Below are 26427 nucleotides of genomic sequence, written 5' to 3'. Positions count from 1 at the left end.
ATAAGAGCTATTTATGACAAACCCACAGCCAATATCATACTGAATGGGCAAAAACTGGAAAAATTCCCTTTGAAAACTGGCACAAGACAGGGATGCCCTCTCTCACCACTCCTATTCAACATAGTGTTGGAAGTTCTGGCTAGGGCAATTAGGCAAGAGAAAGAAATCAAGGGTATTCAGTTAGGAAAAGAAGAAGTCAAACTGTCCCTGTTTGCAGATGACATGATTGTATATTTAGAAAACCCCATTGTCTCAGCCCAAAATCTCCTTAAGCTGATAAGCAACTTCAGCAAAGTCTCAGGATAAAAAATTAATGTGCAAAAATCACAAGCATTCTTATACACCAGTAACAGACAAACAGAGAGCCAAATCAGGAATGAACTTCCATTCACAATTGCTTCAAAGAGAATAAAATACCTAGGAATCCAACTGACAAGGGATGTAAAGGACCTCTTCAAGGAGAACTACAAACCACTGCTCAGTGAAATAAAAGAGGACACAAACAAATGGAAGAACATACCATGCTCATGGATAGGAAGAATCAATATCGTGAAAATGGCCATACTGCCCAAGGTAATTTATAGATTCAATGCCATCCCCATCAAGCTACCAATGAGTTTCTTCACAGAATTGGAAAAAACTGCTTTAAAGTTCATATGGAACCAAAAAAGAGCCCGCATCTCCAAGACAATCCAAGTCAAAAGAACAAAGCTGGAGGCATCACGCTACCTGACTTCAAACTATACTACAAGGCTACAGTAACCAAAACAGCATGGTACTGGTACCAAAACAGAGATATAGACCAATGGAACAGAACAGAGTCCTCAGAAATAATACCACACATCTACAGCCATCTGATCTTTGACAAACCTGAGAGAAACAAGAAATGGGGAAAGGATTCCCTATTTAATAAATGGTGCTGGGAAAATTGGCTAGCCATAAGTAGAAAGCTGAAACTGGATCCTTTCCTTACTCCTTATACGAAAATTAATTCAAGATGGATTAGAGACTTAAATGTTAGACCTAATACCATAAAAATCCTAGAGGAAAACCTAGGTAGTACCATTCAGGACATAGGCATGGGCAAAACTTCATGTCTAAAACATCAAAAGCAACGGCAGCAAAAGCCAAAATTGACAAATGGGATCTCATTAAATTAAAGAGCTTCTGCACAGCAAAAGAAACTACCATCAGAGTGAACAGGCAACCTACAGAATGGGAGAAAATTTTTGCAATCTACTCATCTGACAAAGGGCTAATATCCAGAACCTACAAAGAACTCAAACAAATTTACAAGAAAAAAACAAACAACCCCATCATAAAGTGGGCAAAGGATATGAACAGACATTTCTCAAAAGAAGACATTCATACAGCCAACAGACACATGAAAAAATGCTCATCATCACTGGCCATCAGAGAAATGCAAATCAAAACCACAATGAGATACCATCTCACACCAGTTAGAATGGCGATCATTAAAAAGTCAGGAAACAACAGGTGCTGGAGAGGATGTGGAGAAATAGGAACACTTTTACACTGTTGGTGGGATTGTAAACTAGTTCAACCATTATGGAAAACAGTATGGCGATTCCTCAAGGATCTAGAACTAGATGTACCATATGACCCAGCCATCCCATTACTGGGTATATACCCAAAGGATTATAAATTATGCTGCTATAAAGACACATGCACACGTATGTTTATTGCAGCACTATTCACAATAGCAAAGACTTGGAATCAACCCAAATGTCCATCAGTGACAGATTGGATTAAGAAAATGTGGCACATATACACCATGGAATACTATGCAGCCATCAAAAAGGATGAGTTTGCGTCCTTTGTAGGGACATGGATGCAGCTGGAAACCATCATTCTTAGCAAACTATCGCAAGAACAGAAAACCAAACACCGCATGTTCTCACTCATAGGTGGGAACTGAACAATGAGATCACTTGGACTCAGGAAGGGGAACATCACACACAGGGGCCTATCATGGGGAGGGGGGAGGGGGGAGGGATTGCACTGGGAGTTATACCTGATGTAAATGATGAGTTGATGGGTGCAGCACAGCAACATGGCACAAGTATACATATGTAACAAACCTGCACGTTATGCACATGTACCCTACAACTTAAAGTATAATAATAATAAATAAATAAATAAATTAAAAAAAAAAAAAAAAGACATAAGAACAGCCTGGAAATATTTGGAGTAAAACCCTGGTGACAATGCCTAGATATAACATTTACCTTGCTTACCATGTACGAGTTTCTGTTGTATGGGTACATGTTTATTACTTATTTAATCCCCATAGCAACCCTAAGATGTCAGTAAAGTTATTATAATCCCCATATTAATAATTTAAGAAAAACCTAAAGCCAGAGAAGTCAAGTAACTTTCCCAAGGCCACACAGCAAAAGGCAGAAATAGGCCATTGGGTTTTAATATCTTAATTATGATGCTTTGCTACCTCACTCAGTCACTCTTCAGAGGCTTAATGTATTTTTTTTTTTTTAAGATGGAGTTTCTTTCTTGTTGCCCAGGCTAGAGTGCAATGGTGCGATCTCGGCTCACCGCAACCTCCACCTCCTGGGTTCAAGGGATTCTCCTGCCTCAGTCTCCCAAGTAGCTGGGATTACAGGCATGTGCCACCACGCCTGGCTAGTTTTGCATTTTTAGTGGAGACAGGGTTTCTCCATGTTGGTCAGGCTGGTCTTGAACTCCTAATCTCAGGTGATCCACCCACCTCGGCTGCCCAAAATGCTGGGATTACAGGTGTGAGCCACGGCACCCAGCTGCCTTAATGTAATTCTAATACTAATAATCAATTACAACTCTATCATTGAAAATAGAAAATCCCTTTTCATCTTATTTATATTATTTATTTTTATGTAATGCATATTTTGCTTTCCAATGCAGCCAAAGCTATCCATCATATTGTTGCCAGAATTACTGCTGACCAACACAGCTATGATGATCTTACTCCCTTGATCTCAAAGTTCAATGCCTCCTCGTTTTACATAGAAAAAAGTTCAGAATCTTTGTCATGACATTAAATTATTTTCCCAAGGCCGGCCACAGACTGCCATGCCTCATAGGAACCATTTCCCAGAGGTTTACCATGCATAGTACTTCCTTTTTTGCCTCAAATCCTTACCCTCTATTTTGTGCTTTAGAAATAGATTAATTCTTCTGGTCTCCAGGCAGGCTACCTCCAAATCTGAGGCTTCTTCCAGTAGTTATCTAGGACCCATGGTTTGCATTTCTTTCATCTAGTCTTACCTATGGTTTATTAATTTCATATACTTAATTTTTCCCTTTTACTCAGATTGCCTGAATTAATTATTCTGTCCTATTGGGATATATGTATTTTTATAAGTTACTTCAAAATCTTTCTGGAAGGCAATGAGATATAAATACATGCATACTAAAAATAAAATAAAATCTCTTCCTTCAATGCCAAGCTTAGAAGCAATTTCCTCATAAAGCCTTTTTAACTTCCCATCTGTCAGAAATATTTGCCTGATCCTTTGTACTCCTGTGACTCTGTTGATATCTTCTTAACAGCATTCCAATTCACAGACTTGTATTTCGGCTACGCATGCCTGCGTCCAGCTCTTCTGACTTAATTGTAAGCGTTTTTTAATTTCATCTTTAATTCCCCTTCATACTTTGCAAATGTCTTTTTGCATAGTGCAATTTCTGATAAGAAATTCATAGTCGTTTGAATCATTGCTTCGCAATATGTAATACGTCATTTTTCCTAGGCTGCTTTCAAGATTTTTTTCTTTGTCTTTAGTTTTCAGCAGTTTGACTTTGATGAGTCTGGGCATGGGTTTCTTTCAGCCTATCTTGTTTTAGTTTCACTGAGCTTCATGAATCTGTAGCTGTATGCTTTGCCAAATCGGCACATCTCCAGCCATTATTTTTTCAAATATTGACTTCTACACCACACACTCTCTCTTCTCCTTCTAAAACTGATGACATGTGTTAAACACTTTATGTATTGTCTCATAGATCTTTGAGTCTGTTCATTTTTTATTTCCTTCTATATTTTCTGTTGTTTACATTGGGTATTTATTTACCTGTATTTGAATTCACTGACATTTTTCTCATATATCTCCATTCTGTTGTTGAGTTCTTTCAGTTATATTTTTATGTTGTTCATTGTATTTTTCAGTTTTAAAATTTCCAATGATTCATTTTTTAAATATCTTCTGTTTCTCAGTTCAGGCTCTCTGTCTTTCATTTCATTTCATTTCAAGAGTATCTGCCATTACTTCTTAGAGCATGGTGATAATACCTGTTAAGTCTTCGTTTGTTAATTCCAACAACTATATCATCTCAGGGTTTGCATCATTGACTATATTTCCCCTTGTGGGTTTTTGAGACTTTTCTGTGGTTCATATCTTGAGAAACTTTTTAGTATATTCTGAACATTTTTAATATTGTGTTGTAAGACTCTAGGTATTTTCAATTTCCACAGGAAATGTTAATTTATTGTTCTTGCTGTTACTATTTTAGCAGGTAGTTGACTCTGTTAGGTTCAGGTTACAAAAGCTGATCTATCTTCTGTGAGTTGTAGTTCCAATATTTTTGGTTTTCAAAGTGTTTGCAATGTTATTCAGATGTATCTTACTTGTAAAAGATCCATATGCCTGTCTGAAAACTTGGTGGTGATATAACCCCAAATGCAGTTCTCAAAGTCATCAGTATGTTTGTTAAGGTCAAATCTATGCATACACAGCTCAGGGGTAAACTCAGGTGATCAAACACAACTTTATAGGATAGCTTTCTCAAGCCACCTCCTCTCCATGATCTCTCTGATACTTTTTTTACTCCCAGGACTCTCATATTGTTTCACTGACTAGGAATCCAAGGCTTTTCTTTCCTTGCTTTGTCATATATTTCCTGAATTAGCATCTGCCTCCAGGGCTCTGTGATAAAGGAATAGAGAGAGGAAAAAGGAGTAGGAATGCCCTATGCTTTGGAAACATAGTTTCTCTAGTCAGAGAAAAGATGTCTCCTCCATTGGAGTTTTAATTACCTTCCACTGCCGTGGAATTGCCAGAGGACTGGGATGGAAATGATTAACAGAACCTTTATTTTTTTTTTGAGATAGAGTCTCATTCTGTCACCCAGGCTGGAGTGCTGTGGCATGAAGTTGACTCACTGCAACCTCTGCCTCCCGGGTTCAAGTGATTCTCGTGCCTCAGCCTCCCTAGTAGCTGGGACTACAGGCACGCACCACCATGCCTAGCTAATTTTTTGTGTTTTTAGTAGGGACAGGTTTTCACCGTGTTAGCCAGGATAATCTCAGACTCCTGAGATCAGACAATCTGCCTGCCTTGGCCTCTCAAAATGCTAGGATTACAGGCGTGAGCCACCCACCACATCTGGCCTGATTAACAGAATATTTTTCCCATTCACTCTGATCTGTAGGGTCCTTCTTTCCTATTTTTGTACCAGTAGGACAGGGTTTTTCTTGGCACTTTCTATCTGTACCTGCTGTACAATTCCGGTTTTTGGTCTGCTTTTAAGTCCAGGCCAGGACATGCAAGAGGAGAGAAAAAAACTAAAAACTAAAAACTCATCACTGGTTTGATGGCACTTCACGTTCTGTTTTTTTTCCCCCAATTTTCCTTTTATTATTTTCTTTTCAGCAACTTCAGATATCTGCTACATGTGTTCTGCCCAGGGTTTATAGTTGTATTCAGTGGGAGAGATAGAGTGAAGAGCGCTTACTTCTTCTTAACTGAAATTGGAACCTACACCCCCCCCCCATTAGATTTTCTTGTCTATGGGTATTTTGGGATCTGGCTAAATTCTCTCCATCAGATTGGCATATTATTAGCTAGATGTACTTACATGCTGACTTGGAGATTTCATAGATTATTCCCCATTTTCATATTCCTTACAAAAATTCTAAATAAGCTTAATAAAAGGCCTAAACCTTGAATCTTAAAACATACTCAATTTGAGAAAACGTCACTGATATTTTTTCTGCTCTTGTGCCCTATATTTAATCTGTTTGAGACAGCATTTACCATGTTGAGAGAAAATAATTGACCAAAGAACTCAGTTGTTTTTACTCACTTACAAGATTAAGGTTTTGGGTATTTCTATAGGCTAGTAATGATATGGATGACCACATGAAATTTTCTTTTTTAAATTACATTGTAGGCAAACACATTTTAGGACTCTTCCAAGTAAGTTATCTGTTAGTATGAGAGACTTTTAGACTGCACGGATGAGGTTAGGTGAATATCCAAGGTCATGAAGCAAAGAGTTATACAACCGAGACTGTTCCTAACTTTACTTATTCTTGAAATTGTGATCAGTTCATTAAACTTGTTTGCCTAAGGATAAAGGGTTCAGAAAGGAAGAAACACCATGCTTCTGAGGCTTTCTGAAATGTGCAGCGATGAATAAAGGAGCACAGGTGTAAAACAGACAGTAGTCCAATGAGACTCCTTTATATTTTGGCTTTCTTTAGCAGTTCCACACTTAGCAAACACAGCCTAGGGCATCTACACGAAGAAGCAACATAAACCATTATAAGAAGAGAATATTTTCATGGTCCTTTCAAAGGCCCATTCGAAGTTGAATATCATGAAAATCCTTTCTATTTCAAATACCATTTAAATGAGCACTTCACATAATATATACTGGAAAAATAATGGAATCCATTGATCACTTTTTTCCCATAGTCTATGTGCTTATATCTTAATTTTTAGTTCAAGAAACAATGGTATTTTTAAATTTAACTTGGGGATAGTACTATGTTTCTTGACTAGAAGCTTCTAAAGCCTAAATATAAACAGTACATGAGAAAAGATTTATAGCAGGAATAGGCCAAATTTGAGAAGTTAAAAAATAGCTAGAATTCACATTTTTTTGTGATAGGTGGATCTCCTTTTACCTACTACATAAATTAATTAATCACAGACCAGAGGACTGGAAACAAATTGGTAAGTTATACAACCTTACCATTCTCTTAGTACAGAATATCAGCCATTTTATTAAAACTTCTGTTTACCAGATTTTTATTTAAAACCTATTCTAGGTTCTACTATTTTAAAAGTTAGTTTGAGAAAGTTGGCATATGCAACTGAAATAGTCAACTTTGCTAGCACTTTAACAGAAATTCAGTGTAGTCTGAGGTTAAAAATATTTTTCACTCCTTGAAAATAATGTTTTTTGGGATATCGGTAAGGAAGGAGGGGAAGAACTGCTTAGGAAGATTACTATCCAAAGGGGTAGAAAATGGAAATGAGGGCTGGAATCCATGGTCGTGTCTTTGCTTTTACAGTGACTTCTGGACTTTGGGGAGTTATTTAATATTTTTCTTGGAATTATTTTCCTAGTCCTAAAACCTGCTACCTACAAGTCACAAAGAAGTATTGAATGGTTGTTGAAAACTACCATATATCACATTTAGTGATATTAAGAAATCATTAATTAATTTCTGGTATATATTAAGTATTGTTATATTTAATAATACATTTGAATTTTCTTCTTTTTCACGATTTAGACTAACTTTCCTGTAATCCCCAATTATACTTCCCCAAAAAGTTAAACCCATGTTATGCTACAGTGGGACAATATTTGACATCTTTGAAATTTGGCCAAAGTGTTACAGAAAATGTAGCAACATCATTATTGTTTCCTCATTATCATTTACAGTTAAACTGTTACTAAAGAAGGGCCTTGTTTTATCATAATATTTAACTTTCATAATTACATACAAAGAAAATTATGTTAATTTTCTAGAATAGATGCACTGAAAATAGTGCTCTGAAATAGTGCAATGAAAGTTATCCGCATAGTTAAATAACTCTTGAATCTCCCAAGACCCTTGCATTAAATTGTTTAACTTTAAATATCATTAAATAATTATTAATGTACAAGTTTCGTTATCTGGATAGTAGCCTTGTGTTGAAAATGTGAAAAAAATATTATTTTCTTTTTTTTTTTTTTTTTTTTTTGAGACGGAGTCTCACTTGGTCGCCCAGGCTGGAGTGCAGTGGCACGATCTCAGCTCACTGCAAGCTCCGCCTCCCGGGTTTACGCCATTCTCCTGCCTCAGCCTCCAAGTAGCTGGGACTACAGGCGCCCGCCACCACACCCGGCTAATTTTTTGTATTTTTAGTAGAGACGGGGTTTCACCGTGTTAGCCAGGATGGTCTCGATCTCCTGACCTCGTGATCCGCCCGTCTCGGCCTCCCAAAGTGCTGGGATTACAGGCGTGAGCCCCCGCGCCCGGTGAAGAATATTATTTTCTAATTAAAAGTTGCACAGCAATTGTAACTCAACACTTGCTGACTTGGTAGACACACCTTTTTTAAAGAATCTTAAGTTGCTCTAATGGCTTATTTTACCACGGTGGGAGACAAACTCAGCAGAAGAACATGTGTCTTTTTAGTGATGAAAGAAAAAGAAAAAGAGTAACCCATAAGTAATCAGTAAGAAAATGCTTTAACAGGTAGGTGTAGATAATGAGGATTTTCCTGATGTACCTGGAAACTTCGTTTTGCCCAATATTTAAATACTATAGATATGTTAAAAAAATAAATACTACAGTTTGTTTTTTGTTGTTGTGGTGGTGGTGAGGTTTTGTTTTTGTTTTGTTTTGTTTTGTTTTATTTGAGATGGAGTTTCTCTCTTTTTGCCCAGGCTGGTGTGCAATGGCATGATCTCGGCTCACTGCAACCTCTGCCTCCCAGGTTCAAGCGATTCTCCTGCCTCAGCCTCCTGGGTAGCGAGGTTACAGGAGCTCACCACCATGCCCAGCTAATTTTTGAATTTTTAGTAGAGACAGGGCTTCACCATGTTGGTCAGGCTGGTCTCGAATTCCTGACCTCAGGCGATCTGCCTGCCTCGGCCTCCCCCAAACTGCTGGGATTACAGGCATGAGCCACTGCACCCCGCCAGTTTATTTAATAAGCCTAAATGTTGATATTTTGAAGAGATAGAAAATTAACAAGTCTTCTGCCCCCTTGAAACATACTGGCTTGAGCAGACTGCTGCTCTTGTGAGTATATGTTTTAAGGTGTGAGTGGTAGTGAGACTCCAAAAGCAATTAATTAAAACATAGACTAAAAGCACCTTTTTACCTAAATCTTCATTAGTAAATGCTTTTGCATAAATTTACATTTTTAAACGTTTATTTTTCCAAAGACTGGCACGTTAGTGTTTACTCGGACATTATTTTGTGCGTTCTCCTGTTACTTATGCATTAATTAGTTTTGTTTACCTGTGCATAATTTTTCCTAATTTCACAACAGTTGTTTTTTGTAATTGACAACACAATTTACTGCATGTGTGCTTTCTGGTCCTCAAACAAGAATGTTAAGGTGGAAAGCACCAATCTTTTCATTTCAGATTGGTAAAAAAAAAAGGATTGATTGTGACTAATTTCCAATTAATTTGCAGTAGTTACAGGGGAACAAAACCATTGCACCTACTAATTAAAATTTAAAATATTCCAAGGTGTCATCTTTAGGTGTCTCTGGAATATATAATTTCCATTTTGGTTCATTGCTGGATCTGTAACACCCGTGAGCTTGACAGCTCTATTAATTTAAAGGCTCAGTAATACCTATTAGTACAAAACATGAAAAAAAATACCATTAATCATTTATTTTAATTTTGCAGCTCCGTCATTTTCTCAGTATGTTTTAAAATTATGATGACACCATAATGTGCACAAATCGACCTGGATAAAGGGGAAATGGATCATACTACTTTGGAAAGATACTGAAGTACATTATTAGAGCTTAATTAATGCCAAGCTGATTAGATATGATTGCTTTTTGTATAAAAATATTTTAAAGACTTTTTTCTTGCCAGAGCATATTTTAAACGTTATCCATCCCGAATGTTATGTTTACAATTAAACTTACCTTTTTGTCGTTCTTCACTTTAATGCATTCAATTTAAATATTGTTCAATGAATGTAAGTTTCTTTTATTCTTTATTTTGAAACCTGAATTAATCTAGTCATTAGTTTCCAATTCAAAAATTTAATTTCATTTTGGCTAGCAGATAGTAATATCTCTCCTAATCATATTCTCATGTAGGAACTCCAAACCTATGTTGGACACAATATCTAAAAACATGAAAGGTTAAAAATTAAATGAGAAATATGCCAGATATGTAATACCTTATGTATGTATATTGATGTGACCCAAGGCTGTAAGTATGATAAAAATGATAAAACTGTAGGTACTTATCAGAATTTTGTCATTAGTTTTCAAGAGGACCAATATTCACATCCAGTTCAAAACTGAATATCTTCCTCTGGAATGTGCAAAATTGGAAATAATCTCCCAGTTGATGGGTATCATCACAAAAATACTGCACAGGTTTGATTGCTCTCAGCAGTTAGAAATCTGTCTGCTGGTGGATACAGACTATAGCCTCACAAGGTCTGGACCTGACTATTCTCTCACATTTGACTTCTGTCTGTCCTTGCCTTTTCTAACTATTAATTTTCTCTGATCTCTGATTTTGTGTATTATAATTAGAAAACAAGGCTACCATATTCTAAGCTCTTCATTAAAAGGCAATAATCTGTATTGTTGAAAATTTTAAAGAGTGAGCCTGCTTATCACTAATACAGAACTAGTCGTGTTTCATAGGGATCTTCCTGGGATAGAATACCAATTTTCAATAAAAATTTGAACTTAAAATTCTTAATAAAAATGAACTAACTAGAATACCATAGTTATTATTTTTATTTCCTTGAATATTTAGAAGACAGTTGCACATATTTCTTTTGAGGAGACCTAAAAAACTCAAAGACTTTTTTTTTTCTTTTTTTTTTTTTTAATTATACTTTAAGTTCCAGGATACATGTGCAGAATGTGCAGGTTTGTTACATAGGTATACATGTGCCATGGTGGTTTGCTGCACCCATCAACCCATCATCTACATTAGGTATTTCTCCTAATGCTATCCCTCCCCTTGTCTCCCACCCCACAACAGGCCCTGGTGTGTGATGTTCCACTCCCTGTGTCCATATGTTCTCACTGTTCAATTCCCAATTATGAGTGAGAACAAGCGCTATTTGGTTTTCTGTTCCTGTGTTAGTTTGCTGACAATGATAGTTTCCAGCTTCATCCATGTCCCTGCAAAGGACATGAACTCATCCTTTTTTATGGTTGCATAGTATTCCATGGTATATATGTGCCACATTTTCTTTTTCCAGTCTATCATTTATGGGCGTGTGGGTTGGTTCCAAGTCTTTGCTACTGTGAACAGTGCTGCAATAAACATACGTGGGCATCTGTCTTTATAGTGGAATGATTTATAATTATTTGGGTATATACCCAGTAATGGGATTGCTGGGTCTAATGGTATTTCTGGTCCTGGATCCTTGAGGAATCGCCACACTGTCTTCCACAATGGTTGAATTAATTTATACTCCCACCAGCAGTGTAAAAGTGTTCCTATTTCTCCACATCCTCTCCAGCATCTGTTGTTTCCTGACTTTTTAATGATCACCATTCTAAGTGGCATGAGATGTTATCTCATTGTGGTTTTTGATTTGCATTTCTCTAATGACCAGCAATGATGAGCTTTTTTTCATATGTTTGTTGGCTCCATAAATGTCTTCTTTTGAGAAGTCTCTGTTCATATCCTTTGCCCACTTTGATGTTTTGTTGTTGTGGTGGTGGTTGTTGTTGTTGTTGTAGATTTGTTTAAGTTCCTTGTAGATTCTGGATATTAGCCCTTTTTCAGATGGATAGATTGCAAAAATTTTCTCCCATTCTGTAGGTTGCCTATTCACTCTGATGATAGTTTCTTTTGCTGTGCAGAAGCTCTTTAATTTAATTAGATCCCATTTGTCTGTTTTTGGCTTTTGTTGCCATTGCTTTCGGTGTTTTAGTCATGAAGTCTTTGCCCATGCCTATGTCCTGAATGGTATTGCCTAGGTTTTCTTCTAGGGTTTTTATAGTTTTAGGTCTTAGGTTAAAGTCTTTAATCCATCTTGATTTAGTTTTTGTATAAGGTCTAAGGAAGGTGTCCAGTTTCATTTTTCTGCATATGGCTAGCACTATTTATTAAATAGGGAATCCTTTCCCCATTGTTTGTTTTTGTCAGATTTGTCAAAGATCAGATGGTTGTAGATATGTGGTTTTATTTCTGAGACCTTTGTTCTGTTCCATTAGTGTATATATCTATTTTGGTACCAGTACCATGCTGTTTTGGTTACTGTAGTACAGTTTGAAGTCAGGTAGCGTGATGCCTCCAGCTTTGTTCTTTTTGCATAGGATTGTCTTGGCTATACAGGCTCTTTTTTGGTTCCATATGAAATTTAAAGTAATTTTTTCTAATTCTGTGAAGAAAGTCAGTGGTGGCTTGATGGGAATAGCATTGAATCTATAAATTACTTTGGGCAGCATGGCCATTTTCATATTGATTCTTCCTATCCGTGAGCATGGAATGTTTTTCCATTTGTTTGTGTCCTCTCTTATTTCCTCGAGCAGTGGTTTGTAGTTCTCCTTGAAGAGGTCCTTCACATCCCTTGTAAGTTGTATTCCTAGGTATTTTTTCTTTGTAGCAATTGTGAATAGGAGTTGGCTCTCTGTTTGTCTATTATTGGTGTATACAAATGCTTGTGATTCTTGCACATTGATTTTGTATCCTGAGACTTTGCTGAAGTTGCTTATCAGCTTAAGGAGTTTTGGGACTGAGACGATGAGGTTTTTTAAATATGCAATCATGTCATCTGCAAATAGAGACAATTTGACTTCCTATGTGAATACCCTTTATTTCTTTCTCTTTCCTGATTCCCCTGGCCAGAACTTCCAATACTGTGTTGAATAGGAGTGGTGAGAGAGGATATCTTTGACCTGTGCCAGTTTTCAAAGGGAATGCTTCCAGCTTTTGCCCATTCAGTGTGATATTGGCTATGGGTTTGTCATAAATAGCTCTTATTATTTTGAAAAAACTCAAAGACTTTTAATAGATTGTATGGTATCATTCTCATGACAAATCTGTAAGGTGAACAAAATGGCTATTATTAAACATGATTTTTAAATCCATAAATATAATTTAAGAGGAGAATACAACTATTTTATCCAAGCCAAGTCAAGAAAATCAGTGATTGGCCAGGCGCGGTGACTCCTGCCTGTAATCCCAGCACTCTGAGAGGCTGAAGTGGGCAGATCACCCAAGATCAGGAGTTTGAGAACAGCTTGGCCAACATGGTGAAACCCCATCTCTACTAAAAATGCAAAAAATTAGCTGGGTTTGGTGGTGGGCGCCTGTAATTCCTGCTACTCAGGAGGCTGAGGCAGAAGAATCGCTTGAACACAGGAGACGGAGGTTGCCATGACCCAAGATCATGCCGCTGCACTCCATTCTGGGTGGCAAGAGCAAGACTCCATCTCAAAAAAAAATGAATTATCAGTGATTCATTTATTGATTCTTTCAACAAACATTTATTGAATTCCATCTCTATGAAGCTGCTGACATTTTGTCCTAGTGTCAGCAATGGAGAGAAAACAATACAAAGTGAACCAAAAAAAGATATGATCTCTGATCTCAGTGTGGGTAGACATAACTCAAATAGTCCCACAAATATAAAATTTCAATAATGATGTAAGGTCTGTGAGGGAAAGTTCATGATCCTTTGAACTGTGATACTATGGTACTGTGGTACTATTGTACTGTGACAGGGTATAATAGAGGTGTTTGATCTCGTTGTAGGAGGTCCAGGAAGGTTTTCAAAGAAACTCAAAATTGACCTGAAAACTAAAAGAGGAGGAGGATATAACTAGGCCCCAAAGAAAGGGAAGAGTGTCTTATGCAGAGAAAACAGCACAATATGGGAGGGAACATGATGTGTTCAGGGTGCAGAAGGAAGACATGAAAGAAGAGAGGCAGCGTGGGGTGAGGCACACGGTCCAGTAGGAGCAGAGCAGCAGGACCTGGGAGCCCTCAGGAGAAACGTTTAGCTTTAATTTAAGGGTAACGTGGAAGTAAAGAGAGGTTTCAACGGGAAAGTGATGTGAGTAGATGTGCACGGTGACAAGATCATTCTAGGTGGGGAATTAATTGGTGGGAGAAGCAATGACCATTTAGAAGAGTTCTATAATTGTTCAGGCCTTAGAACACGGTAGCAAAAAGGAAAAAAATTCAAGATATACAAAAAAATTTGAGGGATGAAAATGATTAGATTCAGTAATAGATTAGTGGTTATGGGAGGTAAGGAAAAGAAGGTGTCAAGGATGATCTGGATTTCTGGATCATTTCGAACAACTGAATAAATGATGACACAATACCTTGAAATAGGAGGACTGGAAGAACAATCAGTTTCCTCTCTAGTCCAGTACTATTGCAACTGAATTATTCTCCCTGTTCAATGCCTTAAGCACATTGTTAGAAATATCAATTATCATAACACCAAGCAATGGCAATTTTTTGTGGATAAGTTATCAAAATTGAACATCTGTATCCAATATTATTACCATGATGCAGTTTAATGCTGAGGAGAAAGTCTTTCAGATCAGTGCTATGATGCTCCAAATAGCCAAGGTTATGGCTGAATCTAGAAATTGGGCCATTAAAGAAGTTTCTTCTTCTAATAAGACAGTGTGAGCTTATTGGACTCCCTTGATTAAACAAACAAACAAACAAAAATAATTATGCTCTCTGATGGTTAGTAAACGTCCCACATTCATTTTTTTCTAATCTTTCTTTTGGGTAAAATTGGTGTCTGGCATGTGGCAGGAATGCTGCCAGGTGCCACAGGGAGAAGACAGATGGCCATAATATGCCATTTCCCAATGCCACCCAAGGGACACAGAAAGCTGTTGTTGTCTCAGATAGAAGAGGGGTTAGCAAAATGTGTTTCCACAGGACTAAATATAGTGATGCTAAAAATAATAACATTTATTAAGCATGTATATGACATGCATAGCCTTATTTGGTATTTGTAGTGGTCTTTCAAAGTAGGTGCTATTGTTGTATTACTTTAGCAAATAAAGACTGAAGGTCAAAACTGAGATTCTTTGGTCAGGGTTTTATAGCTGCCAGTGACCAATCTGGGAAACAAATCCTTGCCTCATGTCCTGGGTCTATGTCCTTAACCCCATTACTACATGAAAAAAGACCATATAGAAAATTTTAGTTGAAATATTACTCAGCAAGAAAAGTCAAGTCACAAGTTGTAAATATTCTCTAGTTAGGAAAAGAAGTGTTTTTGTATTGTTTTGTTATGTTTTTGTCTTCTATTTTTCATGTGCCCAAAGATTTGGAGATGCTCTAAGAAAAGATAAACAGTTACTGGTTTAAAATTGTGAGGATCATTTCTCTGTAGAAACATGGAGATAACAAAAACGTTTTTAAAATGTCTTTGACCTTCCCTGGCAACCAACTTAGAGCCACAAAAATATTTTGGAATGAAGAACACAATTTATATGTTTAAAGCGATTTCAAATCCAGGTATGAATATTTCCCATGCAATGTGGCCAAATAGTCCATCACTTTCAGGAATAAGTGTTCTCTTTTCCATACATATTTAAACTTCCTGTGAATTTCATTGGCAAGTAAACCTCTCAACCCCATTTTTGAAGGATTTTATTTTAAGTCTTCACAATGATTTCTCTGAATTTCATGTTAGATCAAAGACTTTAACATTAAACTTGGAAATTATCATTCCAGAAAATAATGGCTAGAATCATAAAAAAAAAAAAAACTGGCAAACGGATTTTAGAAAATTGTTATGTTTCATTGCTTTGCTTTTTTGGCAGTTATGGACCTGAAAAATTTAGCATGTACTTTATTCCCGCTGTCATATGGCTCAGCTACACACATGAATTCAAAATGGTTTCCATTATTAGAAGGAGACAATCTTATTCCAGAATCAAGCTAGGTAACTTTTAATGTTTCAGATAATTGCTAAATTAAGCTCTACTCACAGATATTTTATGGCATTTATTTTGCTCTGAAAACTCCATTCATTTTTAAGGTAGCTTAATAAATTCAGTGATAATAAACTCTTAAAGAGATGAAGCAAGGAGAAAATTTTTGGCTAGATACAGGGTGAATATTTAACAGGAAAAATGCTACCTGCTGAGGTATGTTTGAAGAACCATAATATTATTAAGCCCACCCTGGTGCAAAGCAATGAGAATTAATTAAAAAGAGAATGCATTTAAGCCAAATTTGTTCAGTTGGTACGTTATCAAAATTGAGGAATGTTAATATATATTCTAATTCAGAATTTTCACAGGATTTCCGAATGGTAGTACTTAGTATAATAAAGATATGCCAAAGAAAATTATTTCCACTTTTATCCATCTTTCAGCTATTGACCCAATAAATCATGATTTTAAATTAAAATTATTTCTTCCACCTTATGCCTCATAATTCTAGATTTAATTTTCAGTATTTGACTTAAGGGTCAAATTTGACTCAAGGGTCAGCAAATTATGGCCTGTGAGTCAAATCTGACCAGTTGCCTGTTTCTGTGTAGCCGGAGTTAAGAATAGTTTTCATATTTTTAAATGGCTGAAAAAATCGAGAGAGGAGTAATGTTTCCTAATGTGAAAATTATATGGAATTAAAATTATAGCTTTTAGACATAGAGTTTATTGGAACATGGCAACATTAATTTATTTACATGTAGTCCAAAACTGCCTTTGCTGTATAAGGGCAGTGCTGAGTAGTTCAGAGACCACAAAGCCTAAATCATTTAATGTCTAATCCTTTACAGAACATGTTTGCCAACCTCTCAGGCAATATGAATGACTACTTAAATATCATTCAATATATCACTCTCAAATATAATAATTCTATATTTCGAATTAAGTTAAATAATTTAATAGCTTATATCACAGACATATAGACCATTGTACCAAACCGAGGCATGCGTCACCTTATTTGATGTAGTTTGAAGGTTTCACCCTAATTAATAGAAGAATGCCTCATTAATAGGCACTCTGAGGATTGATTGGAAATGTTTATAAGATAGCACTTCTTTCAGTTTTTCTCCTACCTCTCTGACTGTTTGTATTCTCCTGCTGCACTCTTAAATGGCAGCATTCCCCAGTTACAAAGTCTAACATCTGCTATTCATACTTGCCACACTGGTCTTCAGTAATTTCTTCTCAATTCCTGACATTGTTATAAGATAATCAAACCCAAATCTATCTCAAGACCTGTTCTCCCTTCTGAACGCCATATCCACAGACCCAAAAGATACTGAGCATCTCCTTCAGAATGTCACCCTCAACAGTGGGTTCACTGGATTTCTGGTTTTCACCCCTTCCTCGTTTTCACCCCTACCAAAAATGCTTCTCTTTCTATAAAAAGCATCACTACACACATTATGAAGACCAAAAACATGGAAATTGTAGTAAAATCTTCGTCTTTTTCCAGTGCCCCACACACCCACTCAATCATCATATCCTATACTTCTGCCTCCGCAATATCTGTTAAATCTGCCTCCACTCTGTTCCCATTGGCACTGCCATGACTAAACTCCATTTCAGTTCTTTTCTGGATAACTACATTAACCTTCCATTTGATCTTCATAGCTCTGGTATGGCACCAGCCCTTAACCTCTGCTGTCAGAGCGATGTGACTAAAACTCAGTTTTAATTCTGCCACCGTCCTTCCACCATGATCTAAATGGCATTTTTTTTTACTCTTATTGTACCCTGAGAATATCCCTAGCTAAAGCATATTACAATCTACCATCACATGTCCTCTATCATCATTATACTACAAACACCTCAGTTAGGTTTAAAAAAAAAATGTCTATTTAACTTGCAATCCTCCATACTAAAATAAGGTAGGCTGGTACCTAGTACATTACCAATAAAGGTAATTAAAATTGAGTCAGTTAGGATACTTGTTTTCATGTGTTTTGGGGGTGTAGAAAAGGGAACTTTCATCCATTCATTTATTCAGTTGGTCAGTCAACAGATTCTTATTGGTCTTGCCCCTTAAGAAGAGAAGTACAATGACAAATAGTCTGGGGCTTCTCAAATTTAAAAGCACAGAGGAATCACCTGGGGTTCTTGTTAGAAAGCAGAATCTGAATCAGAAGATCTGGGGTGGGCCCGGGGAGTCTGCATTTTTAACAGTGATGTCAGTGTTCCTAGCCTGTGGATCACATACGGAGAACTAAAACACTAGAGTGCAGGAGAATCACCTGCAGAGGGATTTTTAAAAAGTATTTAAAAGTTGGTACCAAAATAGTATATGCACATGTAACAAAAAAAAAAGCAGAATGTATAGACTTGCAAGAAAAATAGCCATCCTGTGTCCTTTTTTCTGTGTCAACAGATCTTCTCATCAGATGCTACCACTTTGATTCTTGGACTATTTCTTCTGATCGTTTACTCCATATCTGGAAATATGCTTTGCTGTTACTTTTTTATGGATTAGTTTTAGGTATACTCTACTTACTTAGTGCTATAGAAAGGTGGTTTCTAACACTCTTACATTACTGTGTTTAACTCTATTACTAATAGTTAACATTTACTGAGTGCTTTTTTTGTACCAGGTAACAGTCTAAGCATTTCGTGTACATTGATTCATTTAGTCCTTACAAGAAACCAGTGAGACACCATATTAAAAGCTCTACAGCATTGATGAGGGAAATGAATCGTAGTAACTTGCTCATAGCCCCTAGATAGGAAATGGTGGGCCCAGGCAGCCATTAAACTGTTCAGCTTCTGAGAAGTATATAATAATTGTATTTAAATCAATAAAAAATATATAATCATTGAGACTATAAAAATGTTGTCAACTGCAGAACCAAGTCCTGACCCACCATCACATTTTCTTTCCTGTAAAGCTTTAGAATTTTTTTCTTCTCTTTGCAAAGTGATCCTTATAATAGTTCTCATTTTTCTTAAAAAAAAAAAAAAAAAAAGACAAAACTCTACCATATCAATTTATCTATTATCCACAATCCTTCTGTTTATATGCCAGAAGTCCTTCCCTTTAGGTTTCTGTCTAGTTCTCTTGCAAATCTGTCTTCCTGGATCTGAGTTGAATCCTTTGTTTTTTGACTCTCCTTCTTAACTCACTCATTTACTTCGCTGGAGAACACCCCAAATACATTTTAAAGGATATATAAGAGGAAAATTCTCTAGATACATTTGTGACTGAAAATGTCTTCATTCTACCCTTGCAGTTAATCAATACATTGACTAAGTATAGAGTTCTCAGATAAAATTAACTTTTCCTCTGGGGTTTGAAGGTGTTTCTTCATTGTCTTCTAGCACTAATGTTTTTGAAAAGCCTGATGCCATGCTGATTTTTATTTTTCTGTAAGTGACCTATTTTTTTTCTCTCTGAGGACATTTAGAATCTTCTTTTTATCCCTGCACTTTGAAATTTTACAATAATGTGTGATTTAAGCTGGGCAGGACAGGGATAGAAATTTGATTGGCAAAAAAGAGAGGGAACGCTCTCTAGGGCAATAACTAGCACAAAGGTGCAGAGGTGGGAATTAGCAAGGAGGGCCTAGGAGATTTGAGAGTCAACTATCAAACCCAGCTCTTGCATTTACCCACTTGAGTGATGTTATGCAGGTAGCAGAAACCTTTCAAGTCTCTTTGTCCTCCAGTGTAAAGTAAGGATGTTGACAGCTACCTCCCAGAGTTGTTAGGAGGCCAAAATTAGATATTATAAAAGTAAAATTATTTTTAAAATAATTTCAACAGCAGGTATAAGAATTCCTTAAAGAAAATAGACCCACCTCTGTTCTAAACTTATCAGAATGCTTCAGTAAATGATTATGGAAAGGATGTTGAGCAGTTGTTCAGATAACAAAAGAAAGAGAAATGCTACTTTTCATAATAAAGGGTTTGGAAATATTTGATGTTGGAAGACAGGGAAGCAAGAAAGAAATCACCAATGAGCTGAACCAAGTACTGTCTGGGAAACTAATCAGGGAAGACCCATTTCTCTTCCCTCTGATTTTAGTTGTGCTGAAGAAAGTCTTTGAAGAGAATACAAATACCTGGGGAATAAACATTATTTGCTATGTGCTGTGAGATATAAATACCCTCTTCTATCTCTTTTATGAAATTCTACTTCAGTTTTACACTCTTCTCTAATAATACTTTTTTTATGGGAGTGGACTTTGAGGGCAACTCAAAGAAGTGAATGAAATAGGTGGCACCTGAATAACATGTAAAACACCTAGCAAAAAGCTTGGCACACAGTAAGAGCCAGATCAATATTATTTTTTATTCTGGTTGTTATTCTTAACATTACAACTATGAGGTGGAAATATCACAACTATCAAACTACTCAACCTTAACAATGTAATAGAAATAAGAAGATGAAGACTATGCTTTGTAATCTTTGATTCTCTTACTGGTTTCTATATGTGCATCCTTATTTCATATTGAATAATTATAAAAGTGAAACTGAACCCACATTTTTGGTATTTATATTCTTAGAAGTGGCCAGTCTTAATTTGAAATAGGAAGACAGAAGTAGAAATAGTCACGGGCAGTAGAAGAACCTTTCTCTGCCACTGTTGCTTTTCTAAAAGGGTACATGATAAGGAGAATGAAGAGTTTTATAGGAGGCCACCATTCTGTATCTGATAGTATTTACCTTGCATGTTGTAAGCAATGCTACTCCACCTTCACGGAGCCATTCCAGTTTCTAGGAGTCCCATCACCACTGTTTATGAGTGCCCAGAATTCTCTTTCAAATAATAATGTCAGAGTCTCTTAGAAACTAAATAACCAAAATCATGTTGCAAAATGCCTTGTTCATACCCAGTGCCCCAAAAATATTTTATGTATCAAGGAATAACTGAGAAGTAATTACCTGACTCTTAATAGAAGGAAGCATTCAAAGAGAAGCCATTTGGTTCATGTCCTTAGATTGCTGAAACTTAATATATTCTAAGGTTTTTGGGGATAAAATTTTTACTCATTGTTATTTTTCTAGTGGGTAGAAAATTAAGAATAATAATGAAACAAGAATGTTCAATGTATACAAAACAGGCATCAGAGTCATAATTATAGGCCTTGTCAACCCCCATTAACCAGAATTTTGCCACATGAGCAACCTGAGTCTGCAGGTTCACTTGAGTCTCTGCAGCTTCCTAGAGCCTACACCTGGAATTTCTGTGACTGTGACACCGACAATCCATGTGGCTTGGAATTATTCTCATCTTTAGTAGAGTGATTTTGCTTCTGCCCAAATATACTAAGACATGTAACTATCCAGTGAAATCAGCCATGTGAAAAGCCAGGATTCATAATAGACATTTATTGAATGCTAGTTTCCTCCATGTGGTCTCCCCTAACAAAGAAGAAAATAAAACCAATTGGTTCTCGTTTCCATAAACAACAGACAAAAAGGATGTGGATTTCATTTTTTGCAGAAATAAACTTAAATAAACAGTTGTGTACTTTGACTACAGAAATGATTAAACAACCAAGAAGAAAGGTTACCTATAATTTTTAAAATAGTACTGGCCATTATTCTGATGAGTGACTGGAAACTCGAACTTGTGTTTTCATTACTCACATAGATGAAAGGCCCCATTGTATCAAGAGCACTGAATGAGATACTGTGCTATTTTTCAAAGGCATAAAATCATGTAATTTCTTTTTTAAAAAAAAAAGGTTTTCAATATAAGAATAGTCATAATCAAACAAAATTTATATGCCCCCCCAGATAAAAACACAAAGAAGAAGCTAAATCTTATAGCTAATAATTATGTGACATTTTTGCTATGCTTTGTCATAAATTGATACTAACTTATATATATAAATGGCTAGAAAGATAGATTTCTTTCATCGTCTTAACAACTATTTGGAAATAATGATCCAATTTCCCAAAATGCCCTAATACTATTATGCCCTGTAAAGCATTTAGTCCAGAAATTATGAACGAGAAATCTCAACCTTCTTACTTTAGGTCTTAATGTTCTATTTGAATCTAAGGTTATCATGTAAGTAATATGTGATAACTGCTTTCCCAGTACTCATTTAAAAATGACATTTGTGCATAAAATGATTCATTTTCATTTTCAATGTTAAAAAATAGTGCCTTTCTGCTAAGCCTCCCATTTCAGCATCTGTGACACTATTCAGTGTGCTTGTTCAATTTACCTTTCCTGTTAGACTATAATTTCTTGGGGGCAGAGATTGTATATTGTCTATTTATTCAAAGTTCCTGATACAGTGTCTGAAGCATAGTAGGGGCTGAACAAATTTTGTGAAATGAATAAACGATGAATGATGCAGTATTAGATCCTGTCTACAGCTAGAATTTCGGAGGAGTTTAAAACTCAATGACATAAGGTACAGTATAATCGAATGCTGACTTATTGAGAGAAAATCTGGTATAGATCATTTTCAGTCTACAGAGTTAAGTGCATTCTGGTGTCTTAACTATATGACTATCAATTCCCTAGTTCATAATATAACAAAAATAAGATGAAGTCAGATATCCATGGAGTTTGAGGCTGGGTTAGCCTTAGTGGCCTTTTACAGGTGCAATTTATTTTTGCAGGAAAAAGAACACTGAATCCTTCCAGAATAACCTGATTCCAGCAGACTTAAATAAAGTTGTTCATTCTTTCAAGGTTTTTCACATACTTCTGTCTTTCTAGACTGTGAAGTAAATTTCCATTTCCCAAAAGCCCCACTGCAGATTTTAATGATCCTGTCCACGTGATATACATTTTTTTTGTTTCATTGCTATTAGTGAATGACAAGTGAAGGATATTCATTTTAACTTGAAAATGTCAGGTATGCACTTTAAGAGATATATTTTTTGCAGCTTTTAATGAGGTGGTGTTTCTTTTTGAAAGAAATACTCATCTCTGATGCGAATGCTGTGCAGGTGACAACTGATATTTAATAAGCGATGGTTCTTGTATTAGTTGCAGTTCGCTAAAGAAAATGTCTCAGATTGCTTTTGAAAAACTCTTAGCGTCACTAGCCCAAAGGCAAGATGTGACCTTTTTATTACATAATGAGAATCATTTATTATCTTACAATGTATCTTAAAGTCACAGACAAAATGCCACTTTGATAATTGCTTTCAATTAGCTTTGAGCATAGCATATATTCATAAAATGTCTTCTCTAATTTAGAGTTGAATTAGAGAAAATTGCAGACGTAATCTACTTTAAGGTTGTCTCATTTAAGGTGATTCGTAGTTTTATATCAAAGAAATCAAAACGAGTAGCTTTAGAACAGTCTCTCAAAGTGTTTTAAGCAGGCTTTTCAATATTTGATTCTATTCTATTACCAATTAATTAACAAATTAGAAAGCTAGTTCATCATTTCTGACCTTTTATGCATGTTAACTTTTAACTTTCATTTCTAATGACTGTTTTGAAATTAAGCCTTGCAGTTCATGTTGAAAGACAGAAACAATCTGATTAGCAAGATAAATAAGGCTTGCTTTGATACCAAGTACATCTTGATATTGGGCTATAACTAGGACTCTGGAAAGTATAATGGTGCATTCTTTCCTGACTTCAATAAATAATACATAACCAATGGTCAAGAAATAATACTAGATAATCATGTAACCTAAGTAAGCAGTTCTGGAATATTACTACAAGTGAGGTTAGAGGTAACATAATATTTAAAATGTGGCTTCAGATATTTTTTAAAATTATTATCCTGAGCATTGGGATAGTATTTAAGTCCATATCTCTACCTCCTTTAAAAATATTTTTGAAATAATAGAAACTCTGAAATTACATTTTGCACTTGTGGTGTTTCAGTCACTCATGAAATATTATTAACCTTAACAGAGAGTCTCACAAATTGGTATTGTATCTGGAGATTACTCTACTCTCTCTCTCTCTTTTTTTTCTAGATAAAAATTACACACAAGAACCAAGCTCCGATGCTGATGGGCCCTCCTCCAAAAACCGGGTTATTCTGCTCCCTCGTCAAAAGGACAAGAAACCGAAGCAAGGAATAATCCTGTATTGTTTCATTCTTAGAAATTGAATTAGCATAATTGGGCCATGGAACACATATGCTGGAAATCTGAACCATTTCAAGTCTCCTGCTCATACACAATCATGGAAGTTGTTTAACAGGTTTTGTTACTAAGCTAATGTAAAGTTCAGCTATTAGAAAATTTATTGTCTCAGTTTTTATAGGCATCTTTGCATGAAGGAAGCAGCTTACCTGAAGTGATACTGCATATTTTTGTTGCATGCATTCCCATAGATTTTTACATCTCCCACCCATCTCTTCCCCAATTTCCATTTACTAACCTGTAAGAAAAACCTGTGAAACATGAAAAAGGAAATACCATGGGAAATGTGATTCTCAGTGTGATTCCAATGATTACGAAGCACTAATCAGTAACGCTACAATGATCATAATTGCAGACTGCTATATGTTTCCCTTTTAGAATCAGTGTATCAATGACCTATAACTTGAGGAGAAATTTTAATTCAAAGATTTTATTAAATAGTTGACTACAATACCTTGCTATATATACATAGTTTTTCTTCAACATCTTAACTCTTCTGAGCGGAAATAAAAATATCAGGTATAAAGTTTTCTTGTGCTGAAAAATAGAACGCGGTTTTTATTTTGCTTAGCTTTCTTTTTAATTCCAGAAATAAGTGAAAATATGTTACTTGACAGTCAAGTGTGGTAATATGGCAAGCCTTGTTCCTTTCTGCATGAGAATCTAGGAGAGAATTCATAACCACACCATAACCAAATAGATATTTTAAACTACGTGCCTAATCAATGTGTTTCCCACCAAAGATTCAGAAAAAGATGCTTGAGAGAAATGGGTTAATGCATAATTAATTAAGCATTGTGGAACAAATTTATGGTTCCTGTGATTAATTTTGTGATGACTAAGATGCTGGAAAGAGAGTGAGTTACCCATTAATTATGATTAAAATTCTCACCTTTCACAGACAGACAATAAGCCAGACAACACAATGAAGCTCAATAGATGATTTCTTGCTTTTTTTAGTCATTTATAAATATAGATGTAATTTTTCATGGATCAGTTAAGTACACTTGAAGGAAGTAAATGATTGTATCAGTTTCTTTCTAGTATAAATTGGTACCTATAATAATACTGAGCTCTTGGAAGGGAATCATGCATGCAATTAGCTCCCTCCTCCTCACCTACTCCACTCCCATCTTTATGACATTTCAAATGTTTATTTGGAAACAACAGCCTAGATCACTGTTGAAGGTGTTCATGGCATAGCTGGAGTCTCTGATTGTTTTAAAAAATCATGGAACAGTACTTTTCTTTTAGTGTTTCATTAAGCCTATGTTGTAAAATGAAATGCTTTTGAGCAGTCTTGTAATATTGTTCATTCATATTGACCTGCATCTCATCATTGCATGTTTTATGTTTTCAAACATGCCATAAGGAAAATGAGTGCTTGAACTGCATGATTTATTAGTTTCTCTCCACTCTGCATTAAAGTGCTAATGATTTATCAGTTCTATTTTGTTATTGATTCATTCATCTTTGAATAACAAATAGCATTTAGTGATTCTGTTGAACACAATCCTGTGCATGGATTTATGGATTTCAAGTGAAATTGCTATAATTTTAGTTCTTTGGTTTGAAAACTCAACTGAATGCTGTTATATCAAATAGCTGCTCTCAAGCACTGTGCTATAATGGAAGATTACGTATAAGTGTATTCTTTTAGTGTTCCTGGAACATTGGATGGTAAATATCAGTCAACAATAAGCTTAATTACTTTAAAAATAAAAGCTTTTGAATAAAATTAAGACATAATTTAGCATTCCCAGGAAAATTATGATTACAATTGCAAATTTAGTACAGCAATCACTTGCCCTGGTATAATAAAAAATTGTTTGGCAGAACAGTAATCTAGACCAAAAGAAATCTCAAAACAGTAACAAGTACATTACCGACATAATGTTACACAACACACACATTGATTTTTTGTATCTATGGTTACAGGTAATAAATATTTTCACATGAATTGACAAAAATTTCTACAATGGGCAGGCAGGCTTTGTGTCAAAAACATATTTTGAAGCCACAAATTATTTTATGTTCGCTACAACATACAATTACTTCTTGGCTACTTTTTATAGTATATAGTTTGAAGGCAGCAACAGTTTGTGAATCATTCTTAACAATCTGTGCAGTAGAAAGCTGTTGGATAGACAGTGGGATGAGACAAATTAAACAACCTGCCTATAAGATTTCAATAATTGAAATAATGGGATGCAGCTTCACTTCAATGTAGCTGTATAACTACAATTAGTGCTAATAGTGGTTACATTTTCAGTCAGATGGATTCTTTGGTACCAATAATAAACGTTCAACTATGAATCCAATTTGACTTTTCTCAACTCATTTTCTAAAGACACTGATGTGCTTGCCCCCTCAAGTATACTGCCCCTGGGGTTTGGAAAGTAGTTTTTAAAAACGTAA

At 35.7% G+C, this 26427-nt stretch overlaps 1 protein-coding gene across 20 annotated transcripts in view; it reads left to right on the top strand.

The window, feature by feature from the left end:
* LOC105475613 (diacylglycerol kinase beta) overlaps positions 1-25457 on the top strand; it is an 835473-nt gene extending 810016 nt beyond the window's left edge. For all 20 annotated transcript variants that reach the window (XM_071094904.1, XM_071094900.1, XM_071094901.1 and 17 more), the window contains one exon: positions 23839-25457. In XM_071094904.1, the coding sequence (XP_070951005.1) occupies positions 23839-23946 (108 nt within the window). In that variant the 3' untranslated portion in view covers positions 23947-25457. The remainder of the gene's footprint in view (positions 1-23838) is intronic.
* The last annotated feature ends 970 nt before the right edge of the window (positions 25458-26427 follow it).

This window comes from Macaca nemestrina, chromosome 4 (genome assembly GCF_043159975.1).
Source record: "Macaca nemestrina isolate mMacNem1 chromosome 4, mMacNem.hap1, whole genome shotgun sequence".
Classification (NCBI taxonomy): Eukaryota; Metazoa; Chordata; class Mammalia; order Primates; family Cercopithecidae; genus Macaca; species Macaca nemestrina.
The sequence above is the reverse complement of the archived record's forward strand: the minus strand, read 5'-3'. Positions and strand labels throughout refer to the sequence as shown.